Raw genomic sequence first — 16,613 nt, 5'->3', positions numbered from 1 at the left:
GGCTCCGATCGGCTCCGACACCGTTACTTTGGTGGCTGTATCGGCTCCGGCTGGAGCCGATACATCGAGACGTTCTGTCGGCTCCAAGAAGTCGGTGCCGACAGGATCTGTAGTATCGGCTCCGATGGCCCATTCCAGGAAGAGGTCGAGGTCTCCTTCCTTGGAGCCGATACTTTCGGCTCCGGCTTCGCCTCTTTTATCGGAACGGAGCCATCGGAGCCGATCTTCAAGGTCATCCAGGTTGTCAGATCATGACCTAGAGAGAGTGGTCAGTAGATTACTCAAGTCACAGGTACTGGCCCAAATGCTACACAGTCCGTCTCAGCAGACGACTGTTGGTCCACACCCCGTTACAGTTCCTCCTTCAACTCTACCCCAGAGCTTGGAGTTGGAGTCTTCGGGCATGGTTACTGCTACGGCTGGAGGACGGATACCCCCTTCTGTTCCTTCAGCCCCTACTCTTATCTCCTCTTCCTTAGAGGGATTCGTGGTCGGGCTTCCATGGTCTCCTCCGAGGGGGTGAGTGGCATCGGACCCTTGTCCGAGCCCGCTCTTCCCCTTGGAGCCTCGGCCTTGGTAAGCTCGGCTCCGACATCTGCCTCGGAGACTTCCCTTTCGGTGGTCCCTGGAGTTCCTAGCTCTTGGAGCGGGTTCTCTCGGACCTGCCTGGGAGGGAGCATTCGAGGTGATGAAGAGTGTACTGGCCACTGGTATCAGTCAGCAGTCTATTCCGTAGCTCCTCCCTCTATGGTACCTGTTGACATCTCTGCCACTTCTCTTGCTACAGGACCCAGAGATCCTCCGCCTCAGGTTTCCCCATTGGGAATTTCCCCTCTTCCGAGGATTCTCCTAATGTTTCGGGAGATCCTCCTAGGAAGAGGACTTGTAAGAGGAAGCATGTAGACTCCCGAGTCTGTCACTGGATACTGACTTTGATGAGTCAGAGGGATCCCCTAGATCCCCCTCTGAGGATGTCTCCTTCTCAGACATCCTAGAACTTCTGAAACAGAGGGGAAACTGGCCCACCAACAATCCCTCTGAGGATGAGTCAGTATACCTAGAGGCGTTTGGATCTCGGCCCTCCACCTCCTGGGTGTCTCCGCCTTCGACCCCCTTATGCAGGTTATTGCTCGAAAGGCGTGGACAGCTCCTGACTCTGTAGAGCCAGTCCCTAGGAGGCCTTCTAAATTTATTACTGCCCCTAGTGACAAACAATTCCTTACCAAGGGTGTCCCCGCTGATGCCATGGTGGTGGCTGCGGCCACCAAAAAGGAACTTGCAGATCCTTCCGTGCCCGTCCATCCTCCTAATAAGGACTCTAGGACCATGGATAGGTACGGCAAGCAGATGTTTTCCTCAGCGACCTTTGCTATGCGTTCGCTGAATTATCTTTGTCACTTCACCAGACTCCAGAGAGATATCCTGAAGGAGCTGGGAGAAGTAGTTCAGGATCCTACAGCTGCAGGGGCTCAAGAAAAGATTGCTTCGCAGCTAGGAACCCTCAATTCCATTGCTAACTCCTCCATGCGGCTAATATCTTATGCTGCGGATGGAGCGAGTAGAGCCGCAGGCACAGGTGTGGCTCTTAGACGCCAAGCCTGGATGCGGCTATGTGATTTTATGGATCCCTTTAAGGCGTCCTTCACAAATTCTCCCTTTGATGGGTCAGCTTTGTTTGGCCCTCAGGTGAAGGAGACCTTGACCAGGTGTGAGCAGGACGGCAAGACTCTTTCTGCTGTTGGAGTCCGTTTTCCACCCCTTCTAGGCCTTATCCCAAAGGACAGAAGGGTGGGAAGATGTGGTTCCGTAAATCCCAAGGAGTCACGCCGGATTCACGTGGTCAGTTTACCCCTAGAGGCAGAGGGGGTAACAACAACAGACGCCGCTCTAGAGGCAGAGGGGGTCCAAGAACCAGGGAAACAGGGAGCCTCTCTCTGATAAGCCCTTTCAGCATCCCTGAGGTGTTGCCCGGCTGTCCCTCCTTGGAGGCAGTCGGGGGAAGATTATCACTGTACCCAGAAGCCTGGCATTCCCTCACTCAAGACAGATGGGTACAGTCGATCATATCCAAGGGTTGCATAATTCCTTTCGAGGAAAGTCCCTTCCCCTCAAGTTCCCTTCCAGATGTACCACCCGGTCTAAGGGAGATTGCAGAGTTAGAAATCGCAAAACTACTGCAAAAAAGAGCCATTCAGCCAGTTACAATAGACCATTCAGAGCCCGGAATCTACTCAAGGTTCTTTTTGGTCCCCAAAAAGACGGGAGACTGGAGACCAATATTGGATCTCAGCAGACTCAACAAGTCTGTCAGGAAGACAAGATTCCGAATGGTCACTCTTCAGTCAATTCTGCCCTTCTTACAGAAGGACAACTGGATGTGCTCAATAGATCTTCAGGATGCGTACTATCACATCAAAATTCACAGACGCTCCAGGAGATTTCTCCGCTTTGGCTGGGGTCCAGTCACTTCCAGTTCAGAGCCCTGCCCTTTGGTCTCACTACAGCCCCCAGAGTGTTCACCAAATGCATGGCAGTGGTCACGGCTCACCTGAGACGTCAAGGATTCCAGGTGTTTCCGTATCTCGACGACTGGCTCCTGTCAGCCACCACCAGGCATCAGCTTATACAAGCCAGGGATTACACAATAGACCTTTGTTCTCATTTGGGCATCTCAGTCAACTTCGAAAAGTCATCCTTATCGCCCTGCCAGTCTATTACCTTCATAGGCGCAAACTTAAACACTGTTCGGATGTCAGCTACCCTTACAGAACAAAGAGTTTCAGACATTCAGACTCATGTCAGGATCATTCTGGCCAGCAAGAAAGTACAGGCCAGAATGGTTCTAAAGGTATTAGGTCTCATGGCTGCGGCCATTACTCTTCTTCCCTGGCCCGATTCTACATGCGCCTCCTTCAGTGGATGCTGTTCACACAGTGGTCATACCAGCAACTCCCAATGCGTCACCAGATTCTGGTGACACAAACATGCAAAGAACATCTTGCTTGGTGGATCACATCGTCTCAGGTTCACCAAGGCAGGTGCTTTGTACCTCCGTCCCCGATAGCCACTGTCACCACGGATGCCTCCCTGATCGGGTGGGGGGGTCATTATCAGGGCAGGATGGTTCATGGGACGTGGCAGCCGTTCGAGTACCATCTGCACATAAATGTCCTGGAGATGAGAGCAGTGCTTTTAACGTTGCAAGCCCTCAACGACTTTCTTCCCGTAGGGACAATTGCAGTCCACACAGACAACATGTCTGTAGTTTGGTATATCAACAAACAGGGCGGAACCAAGTCCTACCCTTGTGTCGAAGCGCTCAGACTATGGCAATGGGCGATCTCCTCTCATCGGTTTCTGGTAGCAACGCATATCCCTGGGAAAACCAACATTATAGCGGACAGATTGAGCAGAGCTATTCTCATGCCTCACGAGTGGTCTCTCAAGCAATCCATAGCGGAAGAGATTTTTCTGGAATGGGGTCGTCCATGTTGCGATCTTTTTGCTACTCCCCAAAACAGCAAATGTCCAGACTTCTTCAGCCTCTTCCTTCTATCAGGCCATCCCCCCAGAGACGCTCTGACCCAGGATTGGCCCCAGGGACTTCTTTATGCCTTCCCTCCATTTCCTCTGATCCCTCAGGTGATCCAGAAAGCTACCGCTTTGAGAGCCAAATTGATTCTCATTGCCCCTTACTGGCCTCGACAAGTTTGGTTCCCGTTCCTCCATCATCACCTTTTGGTGCAGCCGTGGCATCTGGACCCAGTGCCAGATCTACTGATTCACCAATCCGGTCAGCTGCACCGGTCAATCCCTTCTCTCAACCTCACAGCATGGTTGCTCCACTTCCTTCCTTAGCCAGGCTTCCTTTGATCTCTAACCCAGTTAGAGATATCATAGTAGCTTCACTAAAATCCTCTACCAGGAGGATTTACACAAGCAAATGGAACGTTTCTCTTATTGGGCTAAGGCCCAAAATATTGATCCTTTTACTGCCCCTGTTCAGGCAGTTCTGGACTTTTAGCAGAGATTTTTCATGCAGGCTCCTCTTCTTCCACAGTCAGAGTTCAGTTGGCTGCTATTTCTAATTTTCATGTCGGGATAGCAGATCATAATATTATGTCCCATAGGCTCTGCAGGGCCTTCCTGAAAGGAATTTTCCTACTAAAGCCTCCAATCAGGAATCCTCCTCCTCAGTGGGATCTAAATTTAGTGCTGACATCCTTGATTCTTCCCCCCTTCGAGCCAGCTGTTTCTTGTTCCCTGAAATATCTTTCTTGGAAAACTTTATTTCTAGTGGCTATTACATCTGCCAGGAGGGTGTCTGAACTTCATGCTCTTTCGGTTCGACCCCCCCTATTTGATTTTTCACAAAGACAGAGTATCTTTGAGAACTAATCCATCCTTTTTACCTAAGGTCGCTTCAAAAAACAATCTGAATCAATCCATTGATCTCCTGTATTTTTCCTAACTATTCAGATAGAGCTGAACAAAAGCTACATTATCTTGACGTCCACCGTCAGCTTAGATATTATTTGGACAGAACAAAAAATTTAGAAAATCTGATCAACTTTTTGTTTCCTATGCGGATAATACAAAAGGCCTTCCTGTTTCTAAAGTGACTTTGTCCAGATGGCTTTCTTCGGTCATCACTGAAATTTATACGATCAGGGGAAAACAGCTGTGCTCAAAACCTAAAGCACATTCAACTAGGAGTTTAGCTACTTCTACAGCTTTTCAAGCTAGACTGCCTTTGGACACTATTTGTGCATCGGCCACTTGGGCCACTCCTCACACTTTTGTCTCCCATTACAAATTGGACTTGGCCTCCAGGGACAGAGCCAGTTTTGGCTCTACAGTCCTCAAGAGTTTGTTCCATTGAGCCACCCAGGATAGAGGTGCTAGGGACGCGGTCCCATCAAGCAAGAATGAAGGCGAGATTGACAACTTAACATTAAGAAGTTATGTACCTACCATAACGTTCCATGTTAGTTGTCTTCTCGCCTTCTTTCTTGCGACCCTCCCTCCTTCCCCCTGGCCTGGACAGACCTTGTATAAGAAACTGTTATGCTAAAGACCATTCAGACCTGGTCCTTTTTCCATCTGTAAGTTTCTTCTTCCTTTGGGAAGTATTTTATGCTTGGTGTTATTGCCCTTTGTCAACAAACGAGATCTGGGTACTTACTGCCTTGCATCATGGGATATGGGGCTGCCTCGAGCTGGTAAAAGGAGTTCTCGAGCTAAAGCAAGTGCCGAGTCGGAGCCGAGGATCGGCTCCGAACCCATCAAGCAAGAAAGAAGGCGAGAGAAGACAACTAACATGGAACGTTATGGTAGGTACATAACTTCTTATTCTTACCATAACTAGGCATCTGTGTTGTCCATTTTCATTCTTCCTCAACTTCACTCCCATCTGTACTCTGTACCTATCAAAAACTTCTGGATACAACAGAGCATTATGGATACAGGGTGGAGCTCGAGAGCTGAATCCTAAGTCTGAAGTAAACGGCTGAGTCTGACCCGAGGATCAGATCCAAACCCATACATTGGAGAAGAATGAAAATGGATAACACAGATAGTTAGTTTTGATAAGAACATAACTTTTAATTTGCCTGTGTCACAAGTGATAATTCAATAAAGGTGTTTAAAAAATAATTCATAGGGTTATGGGAAAAATGAGGCAAAAGAGTATAGTTGACATTCAGTATCTGCAATAAGCCTAGATTCCTTTAATAAATTGTTAATCGTTTAGTAATTATAGTGAAGAACAAAAGCTGGGTGACTGACGTAGTAAAAGTATTTAACTAAATTAATTAGAGAAAGTAGGGATGAATATTAGAAAAAACGGAGTGTATGGTGATACTACAGTTTCCTGAAAGTAATGAGAGGATGGATACTTTCAGGAAACCGAATGTGTTTATGCCGAACGTTCATCCACTTCTAGAGGTTTTTACTACAGTTTGTGAGGATGAGAGTTATAAAGTTTTATATGATGGGGGACATCAAGGTTTTTATAATTTGACTTTTGCTGAACAGGCAGCTTTGAAGCAGTTGAAAGAACTAACATCAGTTGAAATCTGCCCAGCTGAAAAAGGGGGGTGGTATTGTGATTCTAGACAAAGTTTTTTACATTGAACGCATGGTTCAGATGTTGAGTGAAGACAGTGTGTATACCCCTATTTCTAAGAGACAAGTTTCTGGGATTATAGAGAGGTTAGAATTGTATTTATTTGACATGTTAATGACAAACGTTATTGATGAAGAGTTATTTAAGTATTTTTTCGGGAAGCATTCTGTCACACCCATTCTCTATGGATTGCCGAAGGTACATAAAGATAGGATATGCCCCCCATGCATCCAATAGTGTTGAGTAAGGGATGGGCTGCAGAACCCCTCTCGATCTATGTTGAGAAGAATCTACAACCTATACTTGAGACTGTTGAGACTGTCTTAAAGACACTAAGGATTTTTAAATGATTTGTTTCAAGTTACACCTAGTCTAGATGCTGAGAGTGAATATTTATTTATGACCTTAGATGTTACTTCTTTGTTCACAATTATCCCCAATGAATGGGGTGTTGAGAATGTAAGGTCTTTTTTAATGACTGGTCACCATTTGACACCTGAGAAGATAGATTTGGTTTGTGTGTTGCTAGACTTGATTCTTAGTAATAATGTGTTTGTATGTAATGGGGAACACTATCTACAAAAGTTTGGTGTAGCAATGGGCACAGCTTGTGCCAATAACTACACCAACCTTGTGCTGATTCATAGGCTCATAGGTGTGTACTAGGCTAATGGCCATGGAGCCTTTACAAGCTTAGCCCATAGAAGTGCCTTGGCATCGTGCCGCCTGACGTTAGTTCCCAGTGCCTCTATCAAGTAGAGCCACTGGAGTGATCCCCGGGGTGAACTATCTATTATCCATCCACCCATCAAGATTTCTGTTGAAGAGGGACAGCGAGGTGCTCTTCTTGACATGTGTGGGAAGTCTATTCCAGAACATGTGCAGTCTCTGGGTGAGGAACCTGTTCCTCCAGCATGTTCTGTTGATTGTGGTAATGAGGTTGAGATCTCTGTAGCGGTGCTGGTAAAGTGGGAATACGATTTTGTGGTCAGGAACAATGATTTTTGTAATCATATCATCTGTTATAGACGTTACGTGGCTCATATTTTTATTCTTTGGGAAGGGCCTGTGGAGTTGGTGGATAGGTTTTTAGAATACCTACATTCCACTATGTCCTTTCTCAAGTTCACATGTGTAAGTTCTAAAGAATATGTCAATTTCTTAGATGCCTCAGTTAGTAGAGGTCCCAGAGGGAGTTTTAAGGCAGCTGTATATAAGAAGGATTGTAAAAAGAACACACTGCTCCATTAGACTAGTATGCATCCACGACATGTTCCACATAATGTGGTGAGAGGACAAGTGTTGAGGACAATGAGACTACATAATGATGAACAGAGTCTAAGAGATGCCATGGAGGGGTTGAAGCATAATATTTTAGAGAGAGTTTATAGGAATAGAGAGATTGAAGGCTATATCCAAGAGTTATGGACTGAAAGAGGTAGGATTACTAGACTTTATTTCTCAGATTGTTATATGTCTACACATGGTCATGAGCACATATATAGAGAGATGAAGTTAGGATGACTCTCAAATATTCTAGTAATGTGAGAGTGATCTGTGATATTATTAATAAACATTGGGGTATTTTACATTCTGATGAAGGAATTAATAGAGTAGTGAAGGAGAGACCTAGGTTTACCTTCAGGAATAGTCTGTCTTTGAAGAGGCAGTTGTGTTACAAGAACACAAGGAATGTCTGTTTACCACAATCTGACCGTGAGGGGACTTTTCCCTATAAGAAGTGTAAAAGCATGTAGTTTTATTCATGCAGGAGGTAGAGTTGAACATCCCATGCAAAGGTTTGTAGTAGATACCTCTTTCTATGCTGACTGTTTGAACAAAGACTTGGTATATTTTGCCTACTGCAAAGTATGCTTTGCGTACTACATAGGGAAGACCAACAGGCACTTTAAAGAGAGGATTCTTGAACATGTTAATAATATCAAGAACAAGAAAGTGACCAATGCCCTAGCCAAGCATGTCTTTGGACAGTGGTCAGAGTCATGGTTTTAAGTTTTTAGCCCTTGAGCTCTTAGCTGCTAGTATTAGAGGTGGGGACTTTAAGAATAAGACAGAGTTGAAAGAACAAGAGTGGATTATACGGTTGGGTGGAGGCAGGTTTCCTGGGTTGAATGATCGGGTTTCTATCAAACCACTGTTGAAGGCACGACAGCTTTAAGCACTGAAACTTAGAGCTTTATATAATATTATATATATTTATTTGGAGAAATTGCTGCTATGTTTACATATGACTTGTATGTATATGATGTTTTATTCTTGATGTTTTTTTATATGTGATGTTTTAAATATATGATGTATTTATGAGTAAGTTTAATTATGCATTTCATTGTCCTTATCCTCACAAAGGCAGTATTAAGCAGGTTGCATTGTGCTTTTAGGTGTGTACTTAATAAGTTAATTGGTATTTGACTGGTGTGTGTATATATATATATATATATATATATATATATATATATATAGAGAGAGAGAGAGAGAGTAGGAAGGATGTTTTTATTAGGTCTAAAGAAGCAGTTGTATTATGGACTGTGAAAGCGCTCCCCTTTTTACTTGGTCTCTGTTTTTGCTTTTATGTGATATTAAAGCATGCGGAGTTGTTACATCAGCCATGGAAGTCCGCTCATCTTTTTTTCTTTTCATTGACTGGTTCATGGGTTGGAGCATTCCTTACCTAGCTTGTAGGCTTTGTTTTTGCTCATAAAGTTGTAGAAAATGTATGATTTTTTTTTAAAGAAGTAAGTATATTTGTTACATTCCATGTTATATAAGGTAGGTGTATATGCTGCCAAAGAAATTGCAAAGAAAAGCATTAGAACTTTATTTTATGTATATGGAATTCTCATTTAAAACCTATTCAAATAAGGATTTTATATAGTAAAGAAGAAAGAGTGGGCTTAGGGGTTAATAAATTCCATTATTTTCTGCATTCTTTGCACTTATTTTTGATACTGCAACAGATCAAAAATGGGGCAGAGACAGTTGTAGGACAAATTCTGAGTACTAAGTATGTTGCTTATTTATGAAAAAACAGTACAAAAGAGAGACAGAAAGGGAAGAAGGAGTGATAAAATGAAGGAGTGGTAAAAAGATCAGGACCACTTTGAAAGGCCCACGAATGAATGGTATAAAAATATAATGGAAACATTTTTTTTAACTGATATATGGTACAAGTTCAACATAAATATGTTTTAACTGATGCATGGTATAAGTTCAACATACATATTAAGGATGGTATAATGTGACAAAGGAAAATATTTCAACATGTTAATGAATGTAAGGATTGCTTATGGAGTTTAATGTTAGGCAAGCTGCTGGAGTACAGATAGAATGATGAAACACAATGCATAGCACTTAATGAGGAAGAGACAGTATATTTTTTCACAGGATGTAAGAGTCAAAAAGTTTTGGGAAAAGTAGGGGGTTATAGAAAGAAACCAACAAAAAGGGATAATGGATATAATATAGTGTTATTATGTTGAATGCAGTTTAAACTGAGTAGAAGAAATAAACTGAAAAGTTCTTGCTCATGTTTGGTTTCTGTGGAAAATGAGATATGGGGGGAGGTATTATACAATACAAAATGGAATCTGAGACATATTTTGCAAAAAGTTAAATTTTGGTTATCAAAGGGTGGGGACAGTTCAACACTATGCTCCTGTTTATATGTTTATAGGCTACTGTGAATATATCTTCTGTTTTTATTTTTACATAAATAAGATATGTAAATATGAATTGAATAAATTCCTCTGCTGTTTTCATTAAGTGCCTGGAGATCTTTTACATCTACCTGAGCTACTGTCAACTCAAGCAGAGTAGACTTCTGTTTAATGTCTTGAACAAATATTAGCATACTCAGAAGTGCAGCCCCACCATTGTGCTGCACTGCAGTGTCAGTAATGGGAAAAGAATCCAAGCCTCTGGCATGAAAATAGTAAGCAGTGCTTTCTGCTTTTCCAGTATTAAGGACAAGTGTGTTACATGCTGAGCCATGGACACTGACATATGCATGACATAGCCACTAATACTAACCTGACTCAGGTAAGTCTTAGTGGCTATGCCATGGACACTGATATATGCATGGCGTAGCCACTAAGACTAACTTGAGTCAGTCTTTCCATCTCGCCCCTTTCTTTTTTCTCTTTCTTTATTTTGGCACTGCATGATCTGCTTAGTGGCTCCCCTGCTTGTACACAAGCAGTGTGTTTGTTCCTCTGACGAAGTGCAAAAGCCAGTCCCATTCTTTCCTTGGCTAGGATAAGAACCATATGATCCGTTTGTTCCTGAGTAAGACAAGTGCCTTAACATACCATTCTTCTCGGAAATGAGAGTCTGGTGTGAAATAGTGGGTCAGACATTAAAGGCCCATCCTCATGGCCTAACCTCTCCCAGTAGTGGCCAGGGGATTTCCATGACATTCCGTTCTATAGGAGGTACCTGTGGAGTCATTTGCACACATATATAATGCCTACCTGATCTGCATGTGACATGAGCTACAGTGACCTAATAGCTGATACCTGCAATTATACCACTTTGTTAGTCAGGGTCAGTGGTACAGAGGGTCATACTGACTTCCTCCCCTCCAGTATAAGCAAGCTGGCACTAACCACTAATTTCCATCTCCCCTGGCTGGCTCTTCTTTTGCCCAAACTGCTAATCAGACTCTGGTCTTAGGTCTGTATTTCTATACTCTATACAGCCATGCCCTTTCCAGACTAGTCTAACTGAGGAGATATCTGTTACTTAATGTGAACATCCACAGGCACATAGCTGTTATGCTGACAGAAGCAAATCTTTAAGAAAATGCTTGTTTGTGTATTTCTCTGATAAGAAAACTAGGATCTAAAGTTGCATTATCTAAATGGCTGGATGTATTAAATTTTATTTTATTTTTTTTAACATAGAACTCATTCAGCCAGGGTAGTGGCAACCTCTCAGCCTTTATCTAGAATGCAATATTTTATGTTGTTGGTTCACCGTCTTCATGGCCTTCACTTAACAATTTTACATGACTCGACAATTTGGATGTTATCTCTAGGTCTAGGACTTCCTTCAAGGCCATGATGTTCAGAGACAAATTTTCAATACGGGGACCACTTAGGAAGATGAGCTTGGGACTTTGTCTTGCTTTGAAATTAGAAGTTATGCACTTATCATAACTTTAGATATGAATGAGCAGGTAATTTCTTTTCAGTATACCTTCTCATGTCCTCCTTCCTTTTTTTCTGATGTAGTGTAGAGATCATTATTGTTTTATGGCTTTATGCTGTGCTTTGTGCAGCATGACTGAGATAATGAAAAGAGGTATTTCAGGAGAACATTATTGATAAATGGGGAGAGGTTAGTAGTCTGGGAGTATTTCAGGTGCCAAGCAATCAAATACCGAGAAGCATTAATCCTACTTCTTATAGAGATGTACCTGCTCCTTCAGATTTGTCATTGTGGTAAGTACATAACTTTCATTTATTTTTTTTTTTTTGTTTTTCTACTTATTCTAGTTTACCTTAGCAGCTGTTACTTAGCCTCACCTGGTTTTACTCCAGTCTTATTTTAAGATTACTCACTTGAAGAACTAGCAAGGGTGCTTTATTATACTACTGTGCTTATTTGAACACAGCTGGATATCAGGGAGGATGGAGGCTTACACTAGTAATCATAGTCATCAACCCATTTTTTTTTTATACATGAGGTAGGGGTATTGCATAAACTATCACTACTTCTCTAGATTTCATGGGGATATCCTGCTGGAAAAAATAACATTATTAAAGTCCTTACAAAAGAGGGGTAAAAAACATAAATAACACTTTCTATTATGAATAAGGTTTCTCTTTTTCTCTGTTGGAAATATATTGATATGTTATGTTTTTGTAAACCAGCTAAAGATTTAGCAGAACTTCGAAGTATACATACATTTTAGATATCTTGTTAAATAATAAAACAGAGACACTTGAAACTCTATCAGTTCTTCTAGTCATTCTGAACTAAATTTCACAAAAAAGCAAAGTAAGTAATTCAACTCCTCTTCATATTAATGTAGTCGTAAAATCCTGCAACAGTACTGCAGCTAAAACATTCAGCATATAGTCAGCTGTTTTGTATTGTTTAAATGTTAAGCCTGAGCAAGGGTGCAGGCAGTACCTGCCTTTTCAGATATTTGAATATGACAGGAGATTCATGATTATGAAGTGCTAAAGACATTTTCTCACCTTGCTGGTTCTTCTGTTGCACTACGATGTCCAACAGCCAAGCTTATCTTGTGGTGCTACAGAAGTAGTAAAACCTAGTGATATTGAACTTTATTCTTTGTAACTAAGAAAATATTAAAAGAGAACTGAAGCTTAAGTGTTCTGAATATCTTGTGTTCCTTCATTTTCTTTTTTCTTTTTTTTTTCTGTAATTCAGCCATTCCTTTGTCAAAGGTAGCTCACAAAGGTAAAAAAAGTACACTTGGCCAGTGTTAATGCAAGTGCTTCTCTAGAAACTGCAAACACAGACAGATGTTTCTTTTTCCAGGAAATATGGCTTGCTATAATAAACGATATGTGTTCTTATTGTTGTGGTATGAGGGAGTTTCTTGTATACTTTTTAATTCATATTTTCTATCTGTTTTACTGCAGATTTAATGTTGAAGAGGAGTGTGCCAAAATAGAAGATAGCAGAACAGAAAAGAGTTCTAAGACTTCTTTCAGTATGGGACCTACTATTGAAAAAATCATTGATACTGCAGGTAACTGAAGAACATAGTACTTGTTTAAAAAAAAGGAGCAGCCGTATTAAGTATGCGTGGCTATTAGATCATCATCAGCCCCCCTTTTCCCATTTTTTTCTACATAGGGTCGGGGAATTGTGTTAACTGTCGCCATCTTTCTCTCAATTCAATGCCATACTCCTGCTTTCTTCAACATTCATACCTGACTGTCACAGATCTTCTATCACACAATTCATCCGCCACTTTGCTGGACGTCCTTGTTTCCTCTTACTTTCTTCCTGTCTGTCCCAAATCGTCTTCACCAGATTGTTTTCTGCTTTTCTGCACGTGTCCAAACCACTGTAATCTGTTCTCTTTGATCTTTTCTGCAATTGGAGCTACTTTGGCTTCTGCTCTTATGTCCTTATTTCTTTATCTGTCTCACAGAGTGCATCCTACCACTCTTCTGAGGCACTTAATTTCCATCACCTCTATCTTCTTTATCTGCTCTGCCATTACTGCTCAGGGTTCTGTACCATACAGTAGTACTGGTCGCACCACTGTCTATACACCTTACTTTTCAGCTTCTTTGGCATTCTTCTGTCATAGACTACACCTGACACTCTATACCAGTTGACTGCAGCCCCTCTGATTCTAGCTTTGACCTCTTCATTCCGACTTCTCTTCTCCTCAACCACCCTTCCTAGATACTTAAAGCTATTTACCTGTTCCACTATCTTCCCTTCTGTCTCAGTTCTCAGCTTCTTCTAATTTCCCCAATTTGCTGCCATTACCACTGTCTTTTCTGTGCTTGGTTTCATCCCATGGGCCTTCAATTTTGCATTTCATTCCCCTAGCCTTTGCTGAAGTTCCTGCTCACAGTCTGCCTGTAATGCCACATCATCTGCATGCAGCAACTTTGTTGATCTGTCCCCACCAACCTGTTTGCTAATGTAGTCCATCACCAGTATGAACAGCACTGGGCTCAGAGCTGAAACTTGGCATACACCCACTCCCACTTGGAATCCCATCTGAGTCCAAACACTGTATATACTTGAGTCATTGGGTTCTTGTACATAGACTCCACTAATTCTACTAATGTTTCTGGGACTTCGAACCATCATGGTACTGCCCAGATCAGCTTTCTTGGGACCTTGTCATATGCTTTCTCCATGTCTAGGAATGCACAGTTGGACTCGTTCCTCATTTCTAGCTTCTTCTCAATGATTTGTCTCACTGCAAACATAGTCAGTTGTGTTGCATCCTCATCTGAATCTGCGGTTATTACATGTATAATAGCAATCTGGTAGTGTGAACGATGGACTCTAATTACACAAGCCTGCTGTTAAATCTAAACTATACAGTACTGCAGCAACTTTAAGACATCTAATTGAGCTGCAGATACAGTGTTGATGTTTAACAGTAACATCACTGTGTTTAGAGCACCCACAGGAAAGAAAATATTATCTGAAATGAGCCATCAGAAAAACAGTACTTTTGTGTAATAACTGGAAGGCACTTCATGATTACTGTCTAATGTCTCTCATGGAAAGTCTGAGCACTTGGTTTTGCCTTATGTTTTGATCTAACTCATCCAATATGATATGGAACAATTAACACTCACTTTATAATGCCTTATACTTCATTTGGTAGTTGCCTTTTTAAAGAATATATGTATCCTTTTTTAACCTTTGGTAGATTTTTAAATATCATCATTTTATAAACTTGGCTTAAGAGGTACGTGCCATGATTGTTATAGCAAGCTCAGCTTTTATGTGGTTGGAAGCTTTTCTTATGCCTTACAATTTTTCTGTGATGCACAATTGTGTGTTGTTCATTACTGAAACAAACAGTGAGGCAATCACTTTGTAGTACTTTGTACATACTTGGGGTACAAGAATCATTAAATGAGGGTATTTAGAATGAAAGGGAACTAATTGTGAGTTCCCATAAAAAAGTGCAAAAATGTGTTTTTAGTGGAGCTGATTACACTTTTAGGATCCAGAGTTTGTTATGATAGAAAAGAGTGGAAAGGAAAGAATGGCCTTGAAAAGAACAATGCTTCTTTGGCAGTTGAGAAAAGTGGGACAGCCTACTGCCTTTTACCATCTGTTATTTATCTATCTTTTGATGTGTACCACCTATATAAAACATTAGTTTATCTTAAGTGTAGGCTAATGCAGATTTTTCCCTGTTGTGAGCAAACTATGAAAAAGCAAACTCACTTAATTTTAACTGCTATTTTTTTTAATTGCTCCTTCACTGTTTGTCATTTTGATTTATTTTGCACATTACCTGCAAAGGAACATATCTCTGAAATATAGCTGATATTTTTAGAATTTTTTCTAACCTAAACATTTAAAATTGAAAACATTATTTTAGATGGTCTTTTATGACAGCACATTGTGCTTGTATTTTGCCAGCATTTCTACTTGTGTGAACAAAAATGAAAAGTACATGTTTGCTGCTAAGTATCTATTTTATAATTTTGCAGTTTCAATTTCTAATTGCAATTTTTACATAGTTTGGGTCCCCTCTGTATACTTATCTACTTCTCTGAAACGTTTTGATATTTTCTAGTGAATTTTATTTGAAGGATTTTGGGATTTTCAGCTAAATTTTTTTTTTAATTATGTTTTTTAAGTCCAGTTTTTGTAACATCTCACTTGCTTAAGTAATATGCCTTTTGAACTGTATGAGTGAGGGTGCAAGTCTTAAATCCAGCACATCTGTCAGGAAAGTATGTCAGATGTAGGGAGTTTGGAGCCTAAAGTCATATCACTAGTACCTGTTTGAGGAACAAGGGATTTCAAGCCTTGATCTTGCTCTACTGCAATCAGATATGTATGCAAGGAATAACTGGCCTTAAGAGCTATTCTTTTGGCTATAATCATCACCTGTCACATCTGAATAAACTTTACAGTGTCAGCTACAGAATAGGGTTATAATCAGGGACTCCCCAGAATTTCTGCCATCTCAATCTTTGTTCGTTTCCCTCTAGTTCAGTCTTGTCAACAATAACTGCGACCTAACCAATCTGTTTTTCATATGCATATACAGACCCAGAAAGAGTAGTGGAAGCTAGGTTAAGAAGAGAGGTGATGGTTAGTGATCAGCGGTATGGTTTCATGCCAGGAAAGAGCACTACAGATGCGATATTTGCTCTGAGAGTGTTGATGGAGAAGTACAGAGAAGGTCAGAAGGAGTTGCATTGTGTCTTTGTGCACTTAGGGAAAGCATATGACAGGGTGCCTAGAGAGGAGTTGGGGTATTGTATGAGTAAGTCAGGAGTGTCAGAGAAGTATGTAAGAGTGGTACAGGATATGTACGAGGGTAGTGTGACAGCAGTCAGGTCTGTGGTGGGAGTGACGGATGCGTTTAAGGTGGAGGTGGGATTACATCAAGGATCAGCTCTGAGCCCTTTCTTATTTGCAGTGGTAATGGACAGGTTGACAGACGAGATCAGACAGGATTCCCCGTGGACTATGATGTTTGCAGATGACATTGTGATCTATAGTGAGAGTAGGAAACAGGTGGAGGAGACCCTGGAGAGGTGGAGATATGCTCTAGAGAGAAGAGGAATGAAGGTCGGCAGGACTAAGACATAATATATGTGTGTGAATGAGAGAGACGATAGAGGAATAGTGAGGATGCAGGGAGTAGAGGTTGCGAAGGTGGATGAGTTTAAATACTTGTGATCAACAGTTCAGAGTAATGGTGAGTGTGGAAGAGAGGTGAAGAAGAGAGTACAGGCAGGATGGAGTGGCTGGAGAAGAGCATCAG

At 41.5% G+C, this 16,613-nt stretch overlaps 1 protein-coding gene across 1 annotated transcript in view; it reads left to right on the top strand.

Annotated features, from left to right (window-relative positions):
- Window positions 1-16,613, top strand: part of SPAG1 (sperm associated antigen 1) — a 3,545,022-nt gene that overhangs the window by 741,431 nt on the left and 2,786,978 nt on the right. The window contains exon 5 of the mRNA XM_044075164.1: window positions 12,760-12,869. Within this exon, the coding sequence (XP_043931099.1) occupies window positions 12,760-12,869 (110 nt within the window). The remainder of the gene's footprint in view (window positions 1-12,759; window positions 12,870-16,613) is intronic.

Source organism: Protopterus annectens, chromosome 6.part0 (genome assembly GCF_019279795.1).
Source record: "Protopterus annectens isolate FY-2018-M chromosome 6.part0, PAN1.0, whole genome shotgun sequence".
Lineage (NCBI taxonomy): Eukaryota > Metazoa > Chordata > Ceratodontiformes > Protopteridae > Protopterus > Protopterus annectens.
Note: the sequence above shows the minus strand (reverse complement) of the source record. Positions and strands in the feature narration are given on the sequence as shown.